This window comes from Mauremys mutica, chromosome 22, assembly GCF_020497125.1.
Source record: "Mauremys mutica isolate MM-2020 ecotype Southern chromosome 22, ASM2049712v1, whole genome shotgun sequence".
NCBI lineage: Eukaryota > Metazoa > Chordata > Testudines > Geoemydidae > Mauremys > Mauremys mutica.
In genome coordinates this window covers 13,448,260-13,466,343 of record NC_059093.1, presented here as the reverse complement: position 1 = coordinate 13,466,343, position 18,084 = coordinate 13,448,260, and the positions used below count along the sequence as shown (strand labels likewise).

Here is an 18,084-nt window from a genome sequence, read left to right as displayed (position 1 = left end):
GAGGTTGGCAGGTGTCCCCAGAAGATTTTAACAGAAGTAGGGCAATTTTAAACTGTATCCTGAAATGAATGAGGAGCCAGTGGAGTTGTTTGAGGAGTTTGCTGATGGGGCAGCACTTTATAGATTTAAGAAGACAGGCAGCTGCATTCTACATGTGCTGGCATCTGGAGGACTGGACCTAGGGATGCCATAGAGGATGGGGTTAAAGAGCTAGGTATTATTATTACTACAGGAGATTAAACCATGGATGAGATTAAATGATCATTTAAATAGATTTTGCAAGAGAATGCTCACAGGGATCTGGGTGCATGCACCCAAGGCAATATTGTGTTGAATTTAAATAGATAATTTCCTAATAATAAAGGGAAATGTGTGGGTTTCGCCTCACAACATATCCTGCTGTGTTGTTTATGCTGCATTCTATTGGTATTCTGTTTCTTTCACACTCGAGGATGATGATATGATGTATTTATATCCATTATCATTGCAGGCCTTGTGTCATCACCTGATTCCATACTGAGTGAGGCATGCCTGCTATTTTGAGGAGGAAAATGCTCTCTTTCTGGGTGCTGTAAATGGTTTAGCATATTTCACATTGGCATATTGCTTAACATGCTGTTTATGCTCTATATATGTCTCAGGGATACTATAGAAATGTAAGTAATTGAGTTACATCAGGTTCAGATCGCATCTGCATGCATCCCTTCTGACACAGCAGAATCTCCCATTGGCATATTTGCACTGATGTGCCTGTATTCCTAAGGTGTCAAACTTCTGCATGTGGTGTGGAAGAGCCCCCAAAATATTTGGAAAGAGAAATGTATACATGTAGAAAAGGATCCATAGACAGGTAGCACGGATAGAGAGAAGAGAGCATTCCCTCATTATGCCAGATGTTTGGGTAGTTTTCAGAACCAACGTGGTCTAGTAGTTACAACAAGTGACTGGGATCCAGTATTCCTGGATTCTCTATGTGGCCTTGGACTTCTCTGCCTCAGTTCAGCCCTGGTGTAAGCAAAATTTCCTCATCTGTAAGCAGTGAAATCTTCACTGTGCTCTGAACAGAATCTAAACACATCAGGCCAGATCTTCAGCCACCATATAACAGCATAGCTCCATTGAACTGGAGCTATAATGGAACTATGCCAGTTGATAGAAGCTGGCTGTTCAGATTCAGCCTCCAGGTGTTGAACCTTTGAGTTCCATGCCTGAGTGAATCTTTCACCCTTCTCTTCACAAATGTTATGGAGGGTACAGCACGTGGATATAACCACAGGGATGTTGTTATCGGCCAGGTCCAGCTTCCCCTATAGAGAGCGACAGCGGCCCTTTAAACGGCCAAAAGCACACTCCACAGTCATTCTGCACCAGCTCAGCCTGTTGTTGAACTGCTCCTTGCTGCTCTCAAGGCTCCCTGTGTAGGGTTCATGAGCCACGGCATTAAAGGGTAAGCAGGGTCTCCAAGAATCACAATGGGCATTTCGACTTCCCCTACGGTGATCTTCTCATCTGGGAAAAAAGTCCTGGCTTGCAGCTTCCTGAACAGGCCAGTGTTCCAAAAGATGCGTGCATCATGCACCTTTCCGGGCCAGCCTGCGTTAATGTCAATGAAACACCCACAGTGATCCACAAGCGCCTGGAGAACCATAGAGAAATACCTCTTCCGATTAACGTACTCGGAGGCTAGGTGGGCTGGTGCCAGAATTGGAATATGCCTCCCATCTATCGCCCCTCTGCAGTTAGGGAAACCCATTTGTGCAAAGCCAGCCACAATGTCATGCACATTACCCAAAGTCACGGTTCTTCTGAGCAGGATGCGATTAATGGCCCTGCAAACTTGCATCAACACGATTCCATCAGTCGACTTTCCCACTCCAAACTGGTTCGTGACCGATCGGTAGCTGTCTGGAGTTGCCAGCTTCCAGATTGCAATAGCCATCCGCTTCTCCACCAGCAGGGCAGCTCTCAATCTCATGTCCTTGCGCTGCAGGGTGGGAGCAAGCTCCTCACACAGTCCCATGAAAGTTCTGCAGCCACTGCTCATCATCCCAGACTTGCAGGACAATGTGATCCCACCACTCAGTGCTTGTTTCCCGAGGCCAAAAGCGGCGTTCCACAGTGGTGAGAATGTCCATGAATGCCGTAAGCAATCTCATGTCATATGCATTACTGGAGTAGATATCATTGTCGAAGTCCTCACTGTCAGTTTGGATCTTAAGGAGTAACTTGCTGCCAAACGTGACGTGACGTGACTCGTCAGCATATTCCTCAGCAGTTTGGTCTCCATTCCCGCAGACCAAAAGGAAAGACAGAGCACGCAGTACAAAAAACGTTGAAAGATAGCGCCAAATGTGGACGGAAGCACAGGGATTGCTGGGATGTGAACTGATGCATCACGGGGCGTTGGGACAGGACCCAGAATGCCCCGTACTCCCCGCCCCCTTCCCACAAGCCACAGCACCAGAATGGGAAGAGCTGCTCTGTGGGATAGCTGCCCATAATGCACCACTCCCAATGCTGCTGCAAGTGTTGCAAATGTGGCCATGCCAGTGCGCCTGCAGCTGTCAGTGTGGACAGACTGCAGCGCTTTCCCTACTGTGCTCTACGAAGGCTGGTTTAACTCAAAGCACTCTACATGTGCTAGTGTAGCCATGCCCTGAATGTAAACCAAACTTCCACTCTTCCTGAGATTTGGCAAAAAATTAAATCAAACCCAATGCTTTCTCCCTAAGCTTGGCTGTTCCTAGTGTTTCCCTGCAATGATTATATGGTAACGTTCAGTTTTGGGGCCAAAGAAGTCATTCCAGCCTCCTTTATATTCAACATAGAAGAGCTATTCCTACCACCATGAGTCAGCAGGAATGAATCAGCACCTGCCTTCAAGATTCCAATACCTGTTTAAAGGGTGAGTCAGTCAAAAAACTCTGCCACCCTGTTACACCATCTGTTAATTGGTTATATTCATGCTTTCCACTTAATTCAGTGCTTGGTTTACTTGATCAGATCCTTAGTAACCAAATCTCTCTTTCTCTCTCATCTCATGTACTTGTAAATAGAATAAATAAGCCAAACAATAAAACCTTCAAAGAATCCTGTGGCACCTTATAGACTAACAGACGTTTTGCAGCATGAGCTTTCGTGGGTGAATACCCACTTCGTCGGATGCACTTCATCTGACGAAGTGGGTATTCACCCACGAAAGCTCATGCTGCAAAACGTCTGTTAGTCTATAAGGTGCCACAGGATTCTTTGCTGCTTCTACAGAACCAGACTAACACGGCTACCCCTCTGATAATAAAACCTTCAGCATTTATTTTGATCTATTTTGATTGTTTTAGGCAGGTAGTTATTGGATAATTGATTAAACTACTGGCTATGCAATTACTGCTATTCAGTTAATACTGACGGCCAAAAACTTAGAATAAATTAATAGAAAAGGAACGCAAGAAAGATTGTTATGATATTATGATAAATACAGCTAAATGCTGTCTTGTTCAGACTTTGTTATTAATATTGATTATTATTATGCGCTACACAATCCATTATATACACCCTGGTGATCATATGGCTAACAAAATCAGTGAATTATTTCAGTTAAAGTGACAGAAAGGATTTGATAAGAATAAGAAGAAAGTCTTATAATAATACTTACCTACATTACAAAGCACTTTGAGGTGTTTGGATGAAAGATGCTATAGAAGGTCAAAATACTATGTATTATTATTTATTATAGTCAATCCTTTCTTTAGCACCTTATAATATAGCCTCTCGGACAGCAGTGTTAGATGATTCTCAGCCCTGACCATTGTTCAGTGCAGCTAATAGTGGTTTTTTCTTACTAGTAAGATCTCTGGCTCAAGCGTCACTCATTGATATGGCATTGCATTTTTTCTTACTTCTTCGGCTCTTTCCCCTGATTTTAAGATTGAGTACTATGTGGGGTGTATATATACCATCACTCGTGAATGTAACATTTCTGTTTTCTTTTCCCCGGAGTCTAACAGCATGAGTGTATATGATGTCATATGACATATCCTACTTTTTTCCATCAACCTTTGGGTTGAGCAACATATGCATGCAATGTGTTTCTTAGCATGAGAGAGTCAGTGGGAGGCTGTTACCAGTGATGATAGCATGACATTCTGTCTAATAAAGCACAAAAACCTCTTGCCTCCGTTTGTTGTTTTTCAGTGTGGAGATAGTGTTAATTTTTCCATCACTCCACGGGATGACGTTATAGTAAAGCTTTCCTGAATTATTGCTTTGTGCATTCTAGGGAAGGCCTGTGTAGGATATATGTGCTCAGGTCCTGCAAGGCTCCTTGATTGTTCGTGAGATTAACAGAAGGCAGAAAATGCCTGCTTTTCCCCCCCTTTTACTAGCTTGTCAGTGACAAACCGAATGCCAGAATTTATGGGACTAAATTATGACTATAATAATTTGCCTTTAAAATGTAAATCAATGATAGCATCAATGAGGGACCTTCTGCTTTCTTCCTGGTGCACAGGCAGATGCTGGCATCAGATCAGCCCAACTAGACAGTCAGTATATAATAGAGTTAATTGGACTTGCTGAAAAATCAAATGGGCTCAGCCTCATGCTAATTCCTAAGTCTATGATTTAATATGACATTGGAGACGAAGGACTGGGAAGGTGCAGAATGACTGACTAAACCAATCAGCAGAGCTGTAAATTACACTTCTGAGATTCCCAATGGCAGCTTGAGAGGCTCAGATAAAATCGCAAGGGGTGAATAAAACCTAGCATGGAACCAATTTGTCAAGATTTCCAGGCTCACATCGATTAGAATTTAAGCTTCATTGTTCTTCTCTCTCTGTTTAAAAAAATGTCTAGTTTAATAGTACTGTATTTGAAATGCCAGCTGCACACAGAAAGTTGCCTCTAAACTCAGGATCGGTTTAATGTTGCACTAAAAATTAAACAAATACATTGAGAAAACAGTGGCTGCCTCTGAACATAATGATTATTTTTGTGAAAGACTGAGGTTCAATTCCCATTACTGTCTCTTGATCCCTAGGCCATTAGAGGCTGAGACAGTTGTAGACGGAACATCTTGTTGCCAGGAAGAAACAAACCCTTTCTGACCAGTGCGGGCGCAGCAGTGATGGGCTTCAAAAGGAATCCAGTCTAACCCTAAGCTGATGGATGATCACTGTAACGTGATGACCTTGAGGGAAGGGAAATGGATCTTTATAACTCTTCTCTCTGCTCTGCAATAATTATCACATTCAGTGCTGCAAGATGGGAGGGTTGCTCCATGAGTATCTGTTTCTCCCAGGCCTCCTAAGGAGCTCTGCCATTTGTAGTTGTTGGCCTGTTTCCTCATCTACTGTAGATAGAAAATACTGTACAGCAGGATTTGGGAAAGAGAAATGAGAAAAAAGATGTTCATAAAATTAAGACTTCTGTCATAGAAGCACATCCCTGCATGTGGTAGTTAGTAACACCTTTCAGCTGCCTTTCTGTTACAATTGAAATTGATTGCAATGTACTCGGCTATTTAATATCTTGGGTCTCTTTTCTCTCATTATAGCCATGTTACAGAAGATCACCTTGTCTCGTGTGAGTAGAGACATAGCGAACAGATGAATCTATTCAGCCAAGCTCTGCTCCAGTAATTAGCTATCACCATGGAGCACCACAGCAGGGACGAGATGGACTCGAAAGAGGAAAGTCCACAGGTGTGGTCTGAATCTGCTGAGCAGGAACAGAATACTGCTCAGGTGACTAGTGGCTCCTAGAAATTTCTCTAATTATTTCTTAGTGTCAGGGATTGAGTTGGGCTTGCTTGCAGCAAGTCAACAAGCTCGTACTTTTTTTCCGGAGCCTGCCATCTTGTGCTCCAGAAGCTAAGCTTGAGAAGAAATCGATCCCTAGCCACTAAGTTTGCAAAGTAAAGCTTGAGCAATTGAACTGAGCGTAAACCAATGCTGTGAACTCTGTCTGAGTTTGCATACAGTCTGAAACAATAGCTCTGAGAGATATTGACTATCCCTATTCATTTTGAGGGGTGTGATCTCTGGAGCCTACCAATGGCCATTTAAATGTCAACATTGTGCACAATTTCACTGCTAGTATAAGCACACAGCGCCGGGGGACAACAATAATAAGAAGCTTTGCACAATCTGCTGGTAGTGGCATCAGAAATGGACATAGCTGGGCTTGGAAGCATGGGTGGAAGCTTGGGAAAGTACCACAACTTCTTTCTTTCTAATCGGTCCTCTGGTTAAAGTTTTGTGGTAGTGCAGGAGGAGGTGATGCCAAAAGGAAATACGTAATTTCCAGTGACCACTACAGCCAAATCCTTCTTTTATGTGTAAGGATTCATTGAATTAGTCCAACTGATGTCAGTAGGATTAGTCACATGACTAAGACAAGACCATAATACATATGTAGTAGATTCCTACTGCCATTTTTTCATTGTAAGCATAACAGAAAGTCACATCACACATCCGTTTTTCTTTAATTTTCTAGCACCAATGTGGATCAGTTCAAAGCATCACTGTCAAGAGTAATATCATATATACAGAATTTTTTTTAAACTGTGGTTATTATTGGGCCTTAGATTTATAAAAATCTTGTTTACTTTACATTGCTTCTGTTTCACTCTTTCCACTCAGTTTGGACAGCAAAACTAAGTTTCATTAGTTTCACATTAGTTTCAAAATCAGTTGCATGTTTACTTCTCAAATATTAGTAAGATACTTGCTCAGGGTCTCAGCAGTGCAGAGGAATGATTTAAAATACCCATTAAAAACAATTATTCAATTTTTGTTTAGCTGAATTTGCATAGGATTGTGAGTAAGGCCTTGAAATCCTGGCCGTCCCAATAACTTGCTCTCTGGACTTTGCAAGAAACTGCATTTGTCTGTACCTCAGCTCCTCCTGCTGTAAAATGGGAATAACAATGCTTACTTCCTCTGGCTACTGCAAAGGGGTGTTGTGAGGATTCATTAGTATTTTCACAGCATCCTGGGAACGAAAGGCACTGTAAGCATGCTATATATTATTCTCATCATTATTAGTTTTTAAATGTCATTTTATTTTCAAGGTCTACATTTAGTGCCTAAACTAAGATGCTTATGTTTTTTCTTAGAAAAAATATCCCAAAAGACCAAACAAAATCAATTATTTTATAACAAGTTTTCATAAAATAATATGAATTTTATTTCAAACTCTGTGAAAGTGCAGTATCTGCATATACTCTGGCTAAGATACTTTGTAAATGGCTACCTAAAGTTAGGTTCCTGATTCCATATTTAGGTATCTAAATAAATGGCCCAGTTTTCAAAAATGCTGAGCACTTCAGCTCAAAGTTGTCAAGAACAGAACACTTGCCTACTGGCAACAAGATTGAGAACAACTCATTTCAGATAGGCCACCGTGGACAACAATTTCCAGTCACTACCTGGCTAGATATGAACTGCTGGCCTGGAGGTGCAGTCTCTGTATCCCATTAGCAGCTTTAGGAGCTGTCAAATAATTTTTGCAATTATATTTTTTTCCATTCAAATAGCTTTATGCATGTACATGTTACAGGGAAACAATCCCACATATCTCATTCCAACATTACAGATATAGTAGTATCACTTGCAGCAGAATCAGTAAGTTAATGAACTATTTTAGCTGTTCAAATAAGAACTAAATAATTACTATCCAAATACAAAACTGAAAGAATGAAATAATATAAATCCACAAAATTGTATTAAAATAAATTGAAAAAGTATATAAACAATTAACAAGGCTTGTCCTATATCATATGGACTTCTTTTTGCAAAAAGCAGAAGGGAGAAGAATGATCCAAGAACTAAATGTTAGGAATGGCTGTGTATAAATATTTATGTCGCTAGTTAAAATGTAGAGTAAAAAGGAAAAGAATGTAGTGATTTTTATGCCCAGGTTTCTACCTCACTGGCATTTAGATTAGGCTTCTCAGTCCAAATTATACAATGATTTTTGTGTTATGTCCATAACAACTGGCAATGTAGAATGGACTCAGGAGGTCTGTACATGATGAATATGGCTATTATGAGTGTGTTTGTGGACACTTTCACAGAGACATTTATTTAAGGATATCATCTTCATTTCTTCTCCAGGTGCACTTTGTTCCTGAAGGTGGAACAGTGGCACAAATTGTGTACAGTGATGATCAGGACCGTCCCCCGCAGCAGGTGGTCTACACAGCAGATGGCACCTCTTACACCTCAGTGGACACCTCGGAGCACACGTTGGTTTACATCCATCCTGTGGAGGCTACGCAGGCACGTGTAGTTCCACATCTGTCCCCTTCCTGCCCCCTGTGGGCTGTACAAAGTAATAATTTAATTCAGGATTAAAGCCAGCTACCTGCAAAGTTGTGTGATTTGTATAATGGCCATCAGCTGTGCATAGCCACCTCTCTCTAACCATTGGTGAAGAGGGAGTATGTACTGTTCATTCCAATCAACTCTGCATATGTGGTAATCAAGGGATGCTGGGGCTATTAACCATGAAGTACTGGCTATTTCACTTCAGTTAGACTGGACGGTAATTAAATCAAAGGTGTTTGTAATCACTGTAGAAATTCCGCCTGCACTATAGTCCATAAAATGCTAAAAGCTGTAGGCTGTGAATACTTAGGAGTGGGAAGAGGTGCTGCTTAATCCATGCTTTTCTTGGAAACAGTCTCCTTATTTTGCACAGCACAGTTCTAGTAATTAATAATAATAATAGATTCTGCATTTGTATAGCACTTTTTGTCATAGGATCTGAAAGCATTGGCTCTAACCCGGTAATCCTTATCTAGGCAAAAAATTTGATTTGAGAGGCCTGATTTTTGGCCTGCATAATTATTAGATTAAATACATATCTAATAAGTGCTGTTTCTGATAGCATATATTTTATGTGATATATATGTGGTATCTATATCTCCATGTGTGCATATATATATGTATATAGTCATGTGTATATTTAAAGGGAGAGAGACCTTGTCAAGAGCATTTAATCCCTTTGCTGATATGGCAGCATTCAGATTAACATTGTAAAGGAACTGTATTTGGTATATGGGGCAACACCAGAGTTGCCTTTTGCCCCATTTCCCACCTATGTCATACGAGACTGAGCTAGTATATACAGAGTTTCTCATAATATGGTGCATAGGCTGCCAGCAATCTTCGAGTCCCATCCAGTTTGAGAACAAAGTGGTGAAGGACTGAGGTATTGTGAGAGGAGATGGCTCACGAATAGAAATCGCCTAGAAAGTTACTAATCACGTACCTCAGAAGGCCCTCAGACTTAGTCTTATTGTTCAAAAGATGCTGTAGTGTGTAAACAGGACACTAACGTACATTTGAGCACACTGCATTATAAAGCACGGATTGAGTTTTTACCGTACTGTGTTTATTCATCGTGCAGCCAGACCCCTTCAAGGGGTGATATTTTTAAATCTCGGAAGCCAAGCAGAGTTGACCTAGGTCAGTCCTTAGTTTTCCTAGGGTTTTCTCTTTCCAGATGCTGTGAGAAGTGGTGATCGTGGTTCACTGGGTGGCACTCCTTCTAGTTACCAAAACAATGCTGGAGGTGTCGTTTCTCAAATGAGATTAAAACCCAACTTCCTGACCACGTGTAGCCATTAAAGATTGTTTAAATATAGGAGCTGTTTGATACATCTTCTTTTAAGGGGCTAGCTCCCACACTTGCAGAATGATGGATTTAGTAGTCTAACAGTCTTCCATCTCCAACTTCTTTACTTCTTCTTTACTCCATTTTGGGTAAACATTTTACCTCTCTAAATCCCCCTGTAATTTCAATTGAATCCAATATGTCTAAATTCTTGCCCTAAATTGTTCTGTAGTGTTCCTGTGTGTACTGTTAAACAGCTGTTGGATTTCATCCTAGAGGTTGTTACCCTTTAGCAACGGAGACAAATATTATTCCATGTATATGATCAGTTAAGTCTGTAAACACCTGTTGGGTATCTGAATGAAAGGTGCTATATTAATGTAAAATTATTATCCTTTTATGGAGCTCCCACTAGTCTATATGGAGGCCACTAGTTTCCGTTTAGTTTCTACATAGATAGGGTTACTGGTATAAATTGAATACAGCTGCCACCGTAATATACACTTTAGACTTCAATAAAATAAATAATTCGTACATAGGTTGCTTCTTAGCAGGAGAGTAATTCTCCTTGTGTGATTTGGTAGTAAAGTGAGGCCTGATTGATAACCCTTTTTCGCTTTGTTTAGTCTCTGTTTACAGACCCGTCCCAAGTGGCTTATGTCCAGCAGGATGCCACAACACAGCAGGTGAGAAGCCCTTTTTTTCTACTGGATCCTGAGTTACACAGTGAAGGAACTCTCAGGGAATGCAAAGGGGCACTGTTGTGGATTGTGTTTTTGACTATGGTACTTATGTCCAAAACAAATTGTGTTCTCTTTCAGTCATTCAGTACCAGCTTCTTGGTGATCATGCGCAACCAACCTTACAATAACAAGCCTGTGCTATCTTGACCAATGTGTGTATAAATGAGTAGAAAAATTGTAGCAGAATTCAATTTTAAGCTTTAAAGGGGTTATAGTGCTACTACTCTGATTTTTTTTCCTCCTTAATATTATGAAAAATCAGGGCCGCCCAGAGGATTCAGAGGACCTGGGGCAAAGCAATTTTGGGGGCCCCTTCCATAAAAAAAAAGTTGCAGTATTATAGAATACTATAATCTCGTGGGGGCCCCACTTGCCCCCCCGCTCTGGGCGGCCCTGTGAAAAATCCCTCACCAGTATCCCTTTAAATGGGAGAATAGAGCTGTGTGATTTTTTTGTTTTGTTTTGTTACTTCTTTTGGTTTTTAGTTTAGTCACAGGTAGCCAGCTGGGCTTCTAGATTTCCTCAGACAGGATCTGATCCAAAGACCACTGAAGTCAATGGAGTCTTTCTGCTGATATCAGTGGACTATGGATCCAGTTCTTAATTTGCCAAACATTTCTCAGGTATTTCTTAGGAAAGTAATTGTAAAGGCTAAATAGTTAAATTACTTGGTCCATGTCTGATATGTGTATTCCAGGCTTTCTGCTTGATGTGCTCACCAGTTTGAAATTGACTAGGAGCAGCATGAAATTGAGGACTGTGGTTGTGAAGGCTGGATGATGCAAGATTATTTTTTTTCTGGGTGGGTGGGGAAGGATTGTTTTTCATTTTATCTAATATGTATCCAAGGATTGGATAGTTCAAGGAAATGGTAATAAGATATTTAAAAATCATTACCATTTGATAGCTGTTTAGTGACCTATATGAAGTGAGATGGTAGATCTCAATCAGTTCCATAGTATAAAAGGTACCACTACAATTGATTCTATCCTGCAACCTTGTTGACAGTCACAGCAGAGACTCGAAGGAATGAACAGAGACAAAGAACAAGGTCCTTTCTCATTGCTAGAAGGAGACCCTCCAAATCAGGGTTGAGGCACATGGGTAGAATGTGGAGGAAGCTTACAGTGCTGTTGTCTGTGCTCCACCTATTCTGTGGATAGAGGATTGCAGTCCATAGTTGCCATTCTGGCATTTTTTATTAGATTGGCTTCACATTTAAAAATAACAAACAACCTCCACCCTTATTATCGTCTGCATAATCTGTGTTTTTTCAGCAGGCTTTTAGCTATAAATGTATGGTCAAACTTAAATCCAGAAACCTTATGTACACAATGCAAGTTATACACTTAAACACAGCAAGGATACTGGCTCCCATCCCCACACATACGGTATCTCCTGATAATGACAGGATATGCCACGTGGGGACCAAGCACTTTATTTCTATATCCCCAACCCTCTCACCAAGGTCCTGCCCCTACACCAACATCTTTTAATATCATCATTTTCCCAGGCTAGGACTTCCATTTGTTTATGAACTGTTATCATATTATTAGAGCAGCTGCTGCTTCTGCGGGTGTTATACATACACATTTCCTGTGTGAAATCTGAACTAATCATAGCAGTTACAATGATAAAGAAGGCTCCTCCTGTCTTTCAAAAGAACTCGATATGAAAGGGCCATTCCAAGAGTTTTTTTTAAAGTAATGTTGATTCCTTACAATGCGCGTAATGGAGATGAGCGTAACAATGTGTTTGAAGTGTGATATATATGGAGGTGCTAATATGATATATGCACAGACACAAGCTTTGTGTGAACTCCTTGTTGCTGGCAGGTCTGGAGGCATGCCACTGAATAATGATGCCTATTGCATTGCCATTTGGCATAAGGAAATGTCAATACCAGACCGTTAATTTCAGCTGTCTTCTTGGCTGCATCCTGGTCATTTTCACACTGTTCTCTGCAGCCCTAATGGGAAAGCAATTTTATAAATTAGACCAATTAAAACAACAACAAACTCAAAGGAACTAGGAACTTGAGTTTCCATGTATTTTGGAGTTTTGGGGGTTTTTTTGGTCTGTTCCCTGAGAGAATACTTTGCAACCTTTTGGGGAATTGCACTAATTTACAGCTCTCTAATATACTGGCCAATGCATCCATTCTATTGTGCCCACTCTAGTCCATAGTGAAGCCTGGACTGTTCTAATATTATCTCTTTTAGAGCAGAACTAGAATTAGAAAACATATACCACCTCCATATATATATCTATAAGAGGGACTTTCTCCCTCTCCATTCTTGGCTGCACACCTTTTGTTCTGGTTTTTGATCATCATTTAGTTCTCTCAAGGCCTCTCTGTAGATGGACAAGGGTTTGTGTCTCAGTTGAAAGACTGCTTATATAATTATATGCAATACTAGCGCCAGTGCAGTGTTAAAGATTAAGAAAGGTGAAAGTTCAGACAGCACAGTGATGAACACCATGTAAAATACCTGCATAGATAAGTAGAAAGCAGCACTCAAAAGTCAGGAAAGGTCATTCCTGCAATATTAATTCAGCAGTCTTACACATCTGAATTGTTCTCTGGGAGAGGTAAATTAATACACTCAATAATATTGTAAATTAAGATGTGTGTTATTATAACAAGGAGAACAAGAATAGAAAAATACTGCATGTGCCGCGTAACCAACTAAGGAGGGCAGTAGATAATGCTAACTTTTGGAATCCCGAGTTTTGAGTGCTTCATCTCTCAATTTAATCTCATTATTACTAGTTTCTTTAATGCATTGTCCCTTAGTTTGTTAAAGGAAAAGAAACAGAGAAGAAATTAGGGATCTATAGTCTTTGTTGCAAGGGAAAGGAAAAGGGAGGAAAAAGTGTGTATGTGGGAAGAACAAAAGAAAAAACAAAGTCCCCAGTGTATTAGTTGTAGGAAGAACCAGCTAGCTAAAGGGCATTTAAACACACTTGCAGCTAGCATGGTTTTAATCCCAGACTGGAAAGAACCTTAAATTAAAGATGAAAGCCAGAGATGGAATATTCCAAAGCTGCAAAATTCAGACCTGGATTCAAAACCCTTTCCCTTAAATTCAGGAATGCTTGGATCCAGGTGCTTGGTTCAGGCCCATCATCTCTACCAAAAACACCTTAAGAACGCTGCATTTTTTTTCATCTTGTGAAGAGCTCCAAGAAGCTTTGTATGCAGGGCACTGCTCATGTGTAAGTGACTGATAGAAATGCTGCAGTGCTAAAATGAGTGCCTATGATTTTAGGTAACTGTGCTCTTGCCTGCTGCTGCTCAGAGCATGAATTCCACCAACCTCTCCGTGCTCGGCAACGTTGCCGAATCCCCACAGCAAATGGCTCTGGAGCAGGGTCCACAAGCAGACAGAGTAAGTTGCCAGGACCCCTTTTCTTTTAAATGTAAAGGTACTCTGATTTCACTGCTCCATGGAAACAGATGGTTAAATATGTCTGAGTGATGCAAGAAGTGATGCAAAAAAAAGTTTTAGTGAAGGTTTCTACACCATTCCACCATCTTATCATGCAATGTGAGGCTTTTTTGAGGGGGTGGGGGATATTTGTTTAATGTATAGTGAAACATGCTCTGGGGACTGTTCTATCTGAAGCAATCACTTTAAAGCAGCAGTTCTCAAACTGTGGGTCGGGTCCTCAAAGTGGGCTGGGACTCCCTTTGAATGGAGTTACCAGGGCTGGCTTGAACTTGCTGGGACCCGGGGAAGAAGCCTGAGCCCCACTGCCCAGGGCCGAAGCCAAAGCCTGAGGGCTTCGGCCCTGGGTGGCAGGACTCAGATTTCAGGTCCCCTGCCTGGGACTGAAGCCCTTGAGCTTCAGCTTTCGCCCCCCTGCCTGGAGCGGTGGAACTCAGACTTTGCCTCCCTCACCCCCCACCTGGGACAGTGGGACTTGGGGGCAGCCTCAGGCTTCATTCCCACTTCCTGTGGGCAGGAAGTAATTTTTGTTGTCAGAAGTGGGTTGCGGTGCAATGAAGTTTGAGAACCCCTGCTTTAAAGTGTTCTCCCAAGGCTTTGAGTATCAAATTCAATAATCCCTTTCATTATATGTGACCAGTGTCGGTTGGTCTGTTTTTGGTAGTCTGTTAGGACAGGTTTTACAATATATAATCTTTCTTGTTCTCATTCTGAAAGACCTGTTTTGGAGCTTGGATATTTTTGTACATTGTCAAGTATCAGAGGGGTAGCCGTGTTAGTCTGGATCTGTAAAAGCAGCAAAGAGTCCTGTGGCACCTTATAGACTAACAGACGTATTGGAGCATGAGCTTTCGTTGCATCCGACAAAGTAGGTATTCACCCACGAAAGCTCATGGTCCAATACGTCTGTTAGTCTATAAGATGCCACAGGACTCTGTTGTTTGTACATTATGTAGAATTTACCTCTGCTTTTTGTGTGGATGAGGAGAAAGAAAATCTTCATTGAAATCAGAGCTAAAACGAAACACCCGTTAGCTATTAAGAATCAGCCTTGTTGTCTTACATTTATAGGGTTTTAGATCTTAATTATCTACTGCCTTATTGAATTCTGCCTGTGTGTGTGTGTTTGCATGCGCGCGCGTGAGAAAGTGTGTGTGTGAGAGAGAGAATGTGAACTCTGCCTCTGTGTATGTAAGGGGTTGTTTTCATTTGCTTTCATGGTAGGAGGGAGAAGATCATATGTCAGAGCATTGAATAATTGCATTTTATAAATTAAAATAGACTCAAGGTACTTTCTTCAAGCACGGATAGGGAGTGGGATTTGTTTAGTTGCTAAAATCCTCTGAAGATTCAAAATTCCTCTCATTTGGTGCATCCTCCTGATGTGTCACTATTTTATGGGGTTGGGTAGATATTTTCACAAAGCGCCTACCTGGCAGGGTTCACAGTACTATGAACATTAAAGCATTACAGGGCACATAGCCTCAGCGATGATATACTCATGATTTCATTCTCCCTCATTCTCTATTTGGTTACCAAAGGAAACAAAGAGGTGAAGAGTAGATTAGCAATAATCTTATTTTCTTGCCTTTGTGATAGAGGTGATGATCTCATTGTGAGCTCTGATCCCCTCTGGGTAGGAGAGCCATCTAACTTTGTGTTGTGAATTCTTTCCTCAGGCATCATTACCAGTGCATAACCAGGTATTACCTCCTATGGAGGCAGTGGATGGTTCTGATCCTTTAGCACCTCTGCAGAACCCAATGGGGAGGATGGAAACGAAAGAGGAAGATGATGACGACGACGAGGATGATGAAGATGAAGACGAAGACGGGGAGGACACCGACTTGGATGAATGGGACCCAGATCCACCTCGACCCTTTGACCCCCATGATCTGTGTAAGCGTAAGAGGAAGCATTTAGTTTATTGCCCTCTTCCCCCTACCCTGGTTGGTTGTTTTTTTTGTCAACCACTTGGTAAGTAGAGTCAAAGACCATGCAGGGCTTTAGAGATCATAGCCAACACCTTGGATTGCACCTAGAAGCATAGGTTTCAGAGTAGCAGCCGTGTTAGTCTGTATCCGCAAGAAGAGCAGGAGTACTTGTGGCACCTTAGAGACTAACAAATTTATTTGAGCATGCTTGGGGGTCGCATAACTAGAAGCATATATACTCACACCAGCCTTTATCTGACTTTGATGGTGGGCAGCTGCATTCTCCATTAGCTGGGGCCTCTGAGATGCTTTCAAGGAGTGAGTGCACTGTTTGATTATAAGTAAAACGGGAGGCTTCTCTTCTGTGTTTCATTTTAAGATGACAGCCTTCTTAAAGCATAAACAGACCATTGGCTTGAGTGCCTTGGTACCTGCAGCAATTTCTGGCAAATATTCAGGTCAGAGGCGGTTAAAGGGAGATCATATCTTGTGTGTAAGGGCCTTTCTTTATGCCAGTGCATGGGAATTCATGTCCATTATTCATTTCCTCTCTGACTGTGTTGCAGGGTGTGAAGAGTGTAATAACGCACATCCCTCAGTGTGTCCGAAACATGGACCTTTGCACCCAATCCCAAACCGGCCAGTGCTGACCAGAGCAAGAGCCAGCCTCCCCCTGGTGCTCTATATAGACAGGTTCCTGGGGGGAGTGTTCTCCAAAAGACGCATTCCCAAACGCACACAGTTTGGCCCCGTGGAGGGTCCGCTGGTCAGACAAACGGAACTGAAAGACTGCTACATTCATTTAAAGGTAACACTCTGAGTGTGTGTGTGTGAGTGAGAGAAACCTTACACCTACTTGTTTTTCATGCCCTAGAATCTGTTGTGATTTTATCAGAGGTGATCTCTCGACACCTTCATTTTACTGCAATGCAACTGTTATCAATCTGGTACAGCCAGAGAGCTACTTAGTCATCCAAGGTAGTTGCAGGGAGCCACAAAAGAGTCAAGGTGCACATCCTGATACTATTGTGCTGTGATATATCTGTCTCATGACACTGAGTGCTGTGATTCACTGTTAGTAGACTAAAGCAGAGTGTCAGCACAAACGTTGCAACTCCATCTCAGGACATTTTGCAGCCATTGTGTTGTGGCATGCTGTGACTTCACTTGGCAGAATTTCTTCTTTCTGCCTCTTCCTCCCCTGACTTCTAGACGGAAGGGGGATTTTCTCCCTTTTTCAAATCCGTTTGGATGAAAGAGGAGGGATTTGAATGGCTCTGATCTGTTTGCTCACTGATTTGCCTGCAGGGAGTACTCCTGTATTCAGTGGAGGTGAGGCCACAAAGAGCTTTGAGAAGCTGTAGAGGCACAGACTGACGACCACTAGTCCATATAACCTAATACATTGGGTCAGGGATCGGCAACCTTTGGCACACGGCCCGTCAGGGAAATCCGCAGGTTCGGCCGCAGGTTCGGCCGATAGCAGCTCCCACTTGCCGCGGTTCACCATTCCAGGCCAGTGAGGGTTGCGGGACATCCCTCAACCCACGCCGCTTCCCGCAGCCCTCATTGACCTGGAACAATGAACCACGGCCAGTGGGAGCAGCGATCGGCCGAACCTGCGGACACTGCAGGTAAACAAACCGTCCCGGCCTGCCAGCAGATTTCCCTGATGGGCCGCATGCCAAAGGTTGCCGATCCCTGCATTAGGTCTTTGCCATCTCCAGTTTCCATGGCCCATTTGCAGAGGTACATCAGGTATAGATGAATGAATATATTTCTTTCACTCACCATCTGAGGGAGGGTCCACTGTCTCTGCCTGTTCCTTACAATCATAGATCCCATCTGTGTCTATTTTTAAGCCCCTTCCTAGGTTCCATCTGTTGCCAGAGTCCTGTGGGCAAAGTGAAAATCTCAGCTCTGGTTGCATTACCTTCCCCATGGAGAAGCTGTAGTTGTCAGAACAGATTTTTAAAGGCTCAGGTTCCTTTGCAGTATGTAACCACTGTGAAATTTGACTACCCTGTGCATTTTGTTTTTTGCCTCAGGTGTCTCTTGAGAAGGGTGACAGAAAAGACAGGGATTTACAAGAGGATCTGTGGTTTGAGCTGTCCAGTGAGGCGCTTTGTAACTGGATGATGTTTGTGCGTCCAGCCCAGAACCACTTGGAGCAGAACCTGGTGGCATACCAGTATGGCCACCATATTTATTATACAACAATTAAGAATGTGGAGCCCAAACAGGAACTGAAGGTAAGAGACTGCAGTGCTCACCCATCATGATTCTCCTTTATAGTGGGAAAGAAGGTAAATTGAATTGTAGAAAATATCCCAA

The 18,084-nt window shown here is 42.0% G+C and overlaps 1 protein-coding gene across 6 annotated transcripts in view; it reads left to right on the top strand.

The window, feature by feature from the left end:
• The window catches only part of PRDM10 (PR/SET domain 10), a 73,312-nt gene that overhangs the window by 10,619 nt on the left and 44,609 nt on the right, over positions 1 to 18,084 (top strand). For 3 of the 6 annotated variants that reach the window (XM_044997188.1, XM_044997193.1, XM_044997191.1), the window contains exons 2-8: positions 5,555 to 5,744; positions 8,118 to 8,282; positions 10,248 to 10,307; positions 13,637 to 13,756; positions 15,496 to 15,715; positions 16,317 to 16,558; positions 17,799 to 18,002. In XM_044997188.1, the coding sequence (XP_044853123.1) occupies positions 5,652 to 5,744; positions 8,118 to 8,282; positions 10,248 to 10,307; positions 13,637 to 13,756; positions 15,496 to 15,715; positions 16,317 to 16,558; positions 17,799 to 18,002 (1,104 nt within the window). In that variant the 5' untranslated portion in view covers positions 5,555 to 5,651. The remainder of the gene's footprint in view (positions 1 to 5,554; positions 5,745 to 8,117; positions 8,283 to 10,247; positions 10,308 to 13,636; positions 13,757 to 15,495; positions 15,716 to 16,316; positions 16,559 to 17,798; positions 18,003 to 18,084) is intronic. The other 3 variants (XM_044997190.1, XM_044997192.1, XM_044997189.1) reach the window with 2 other exon arrangements.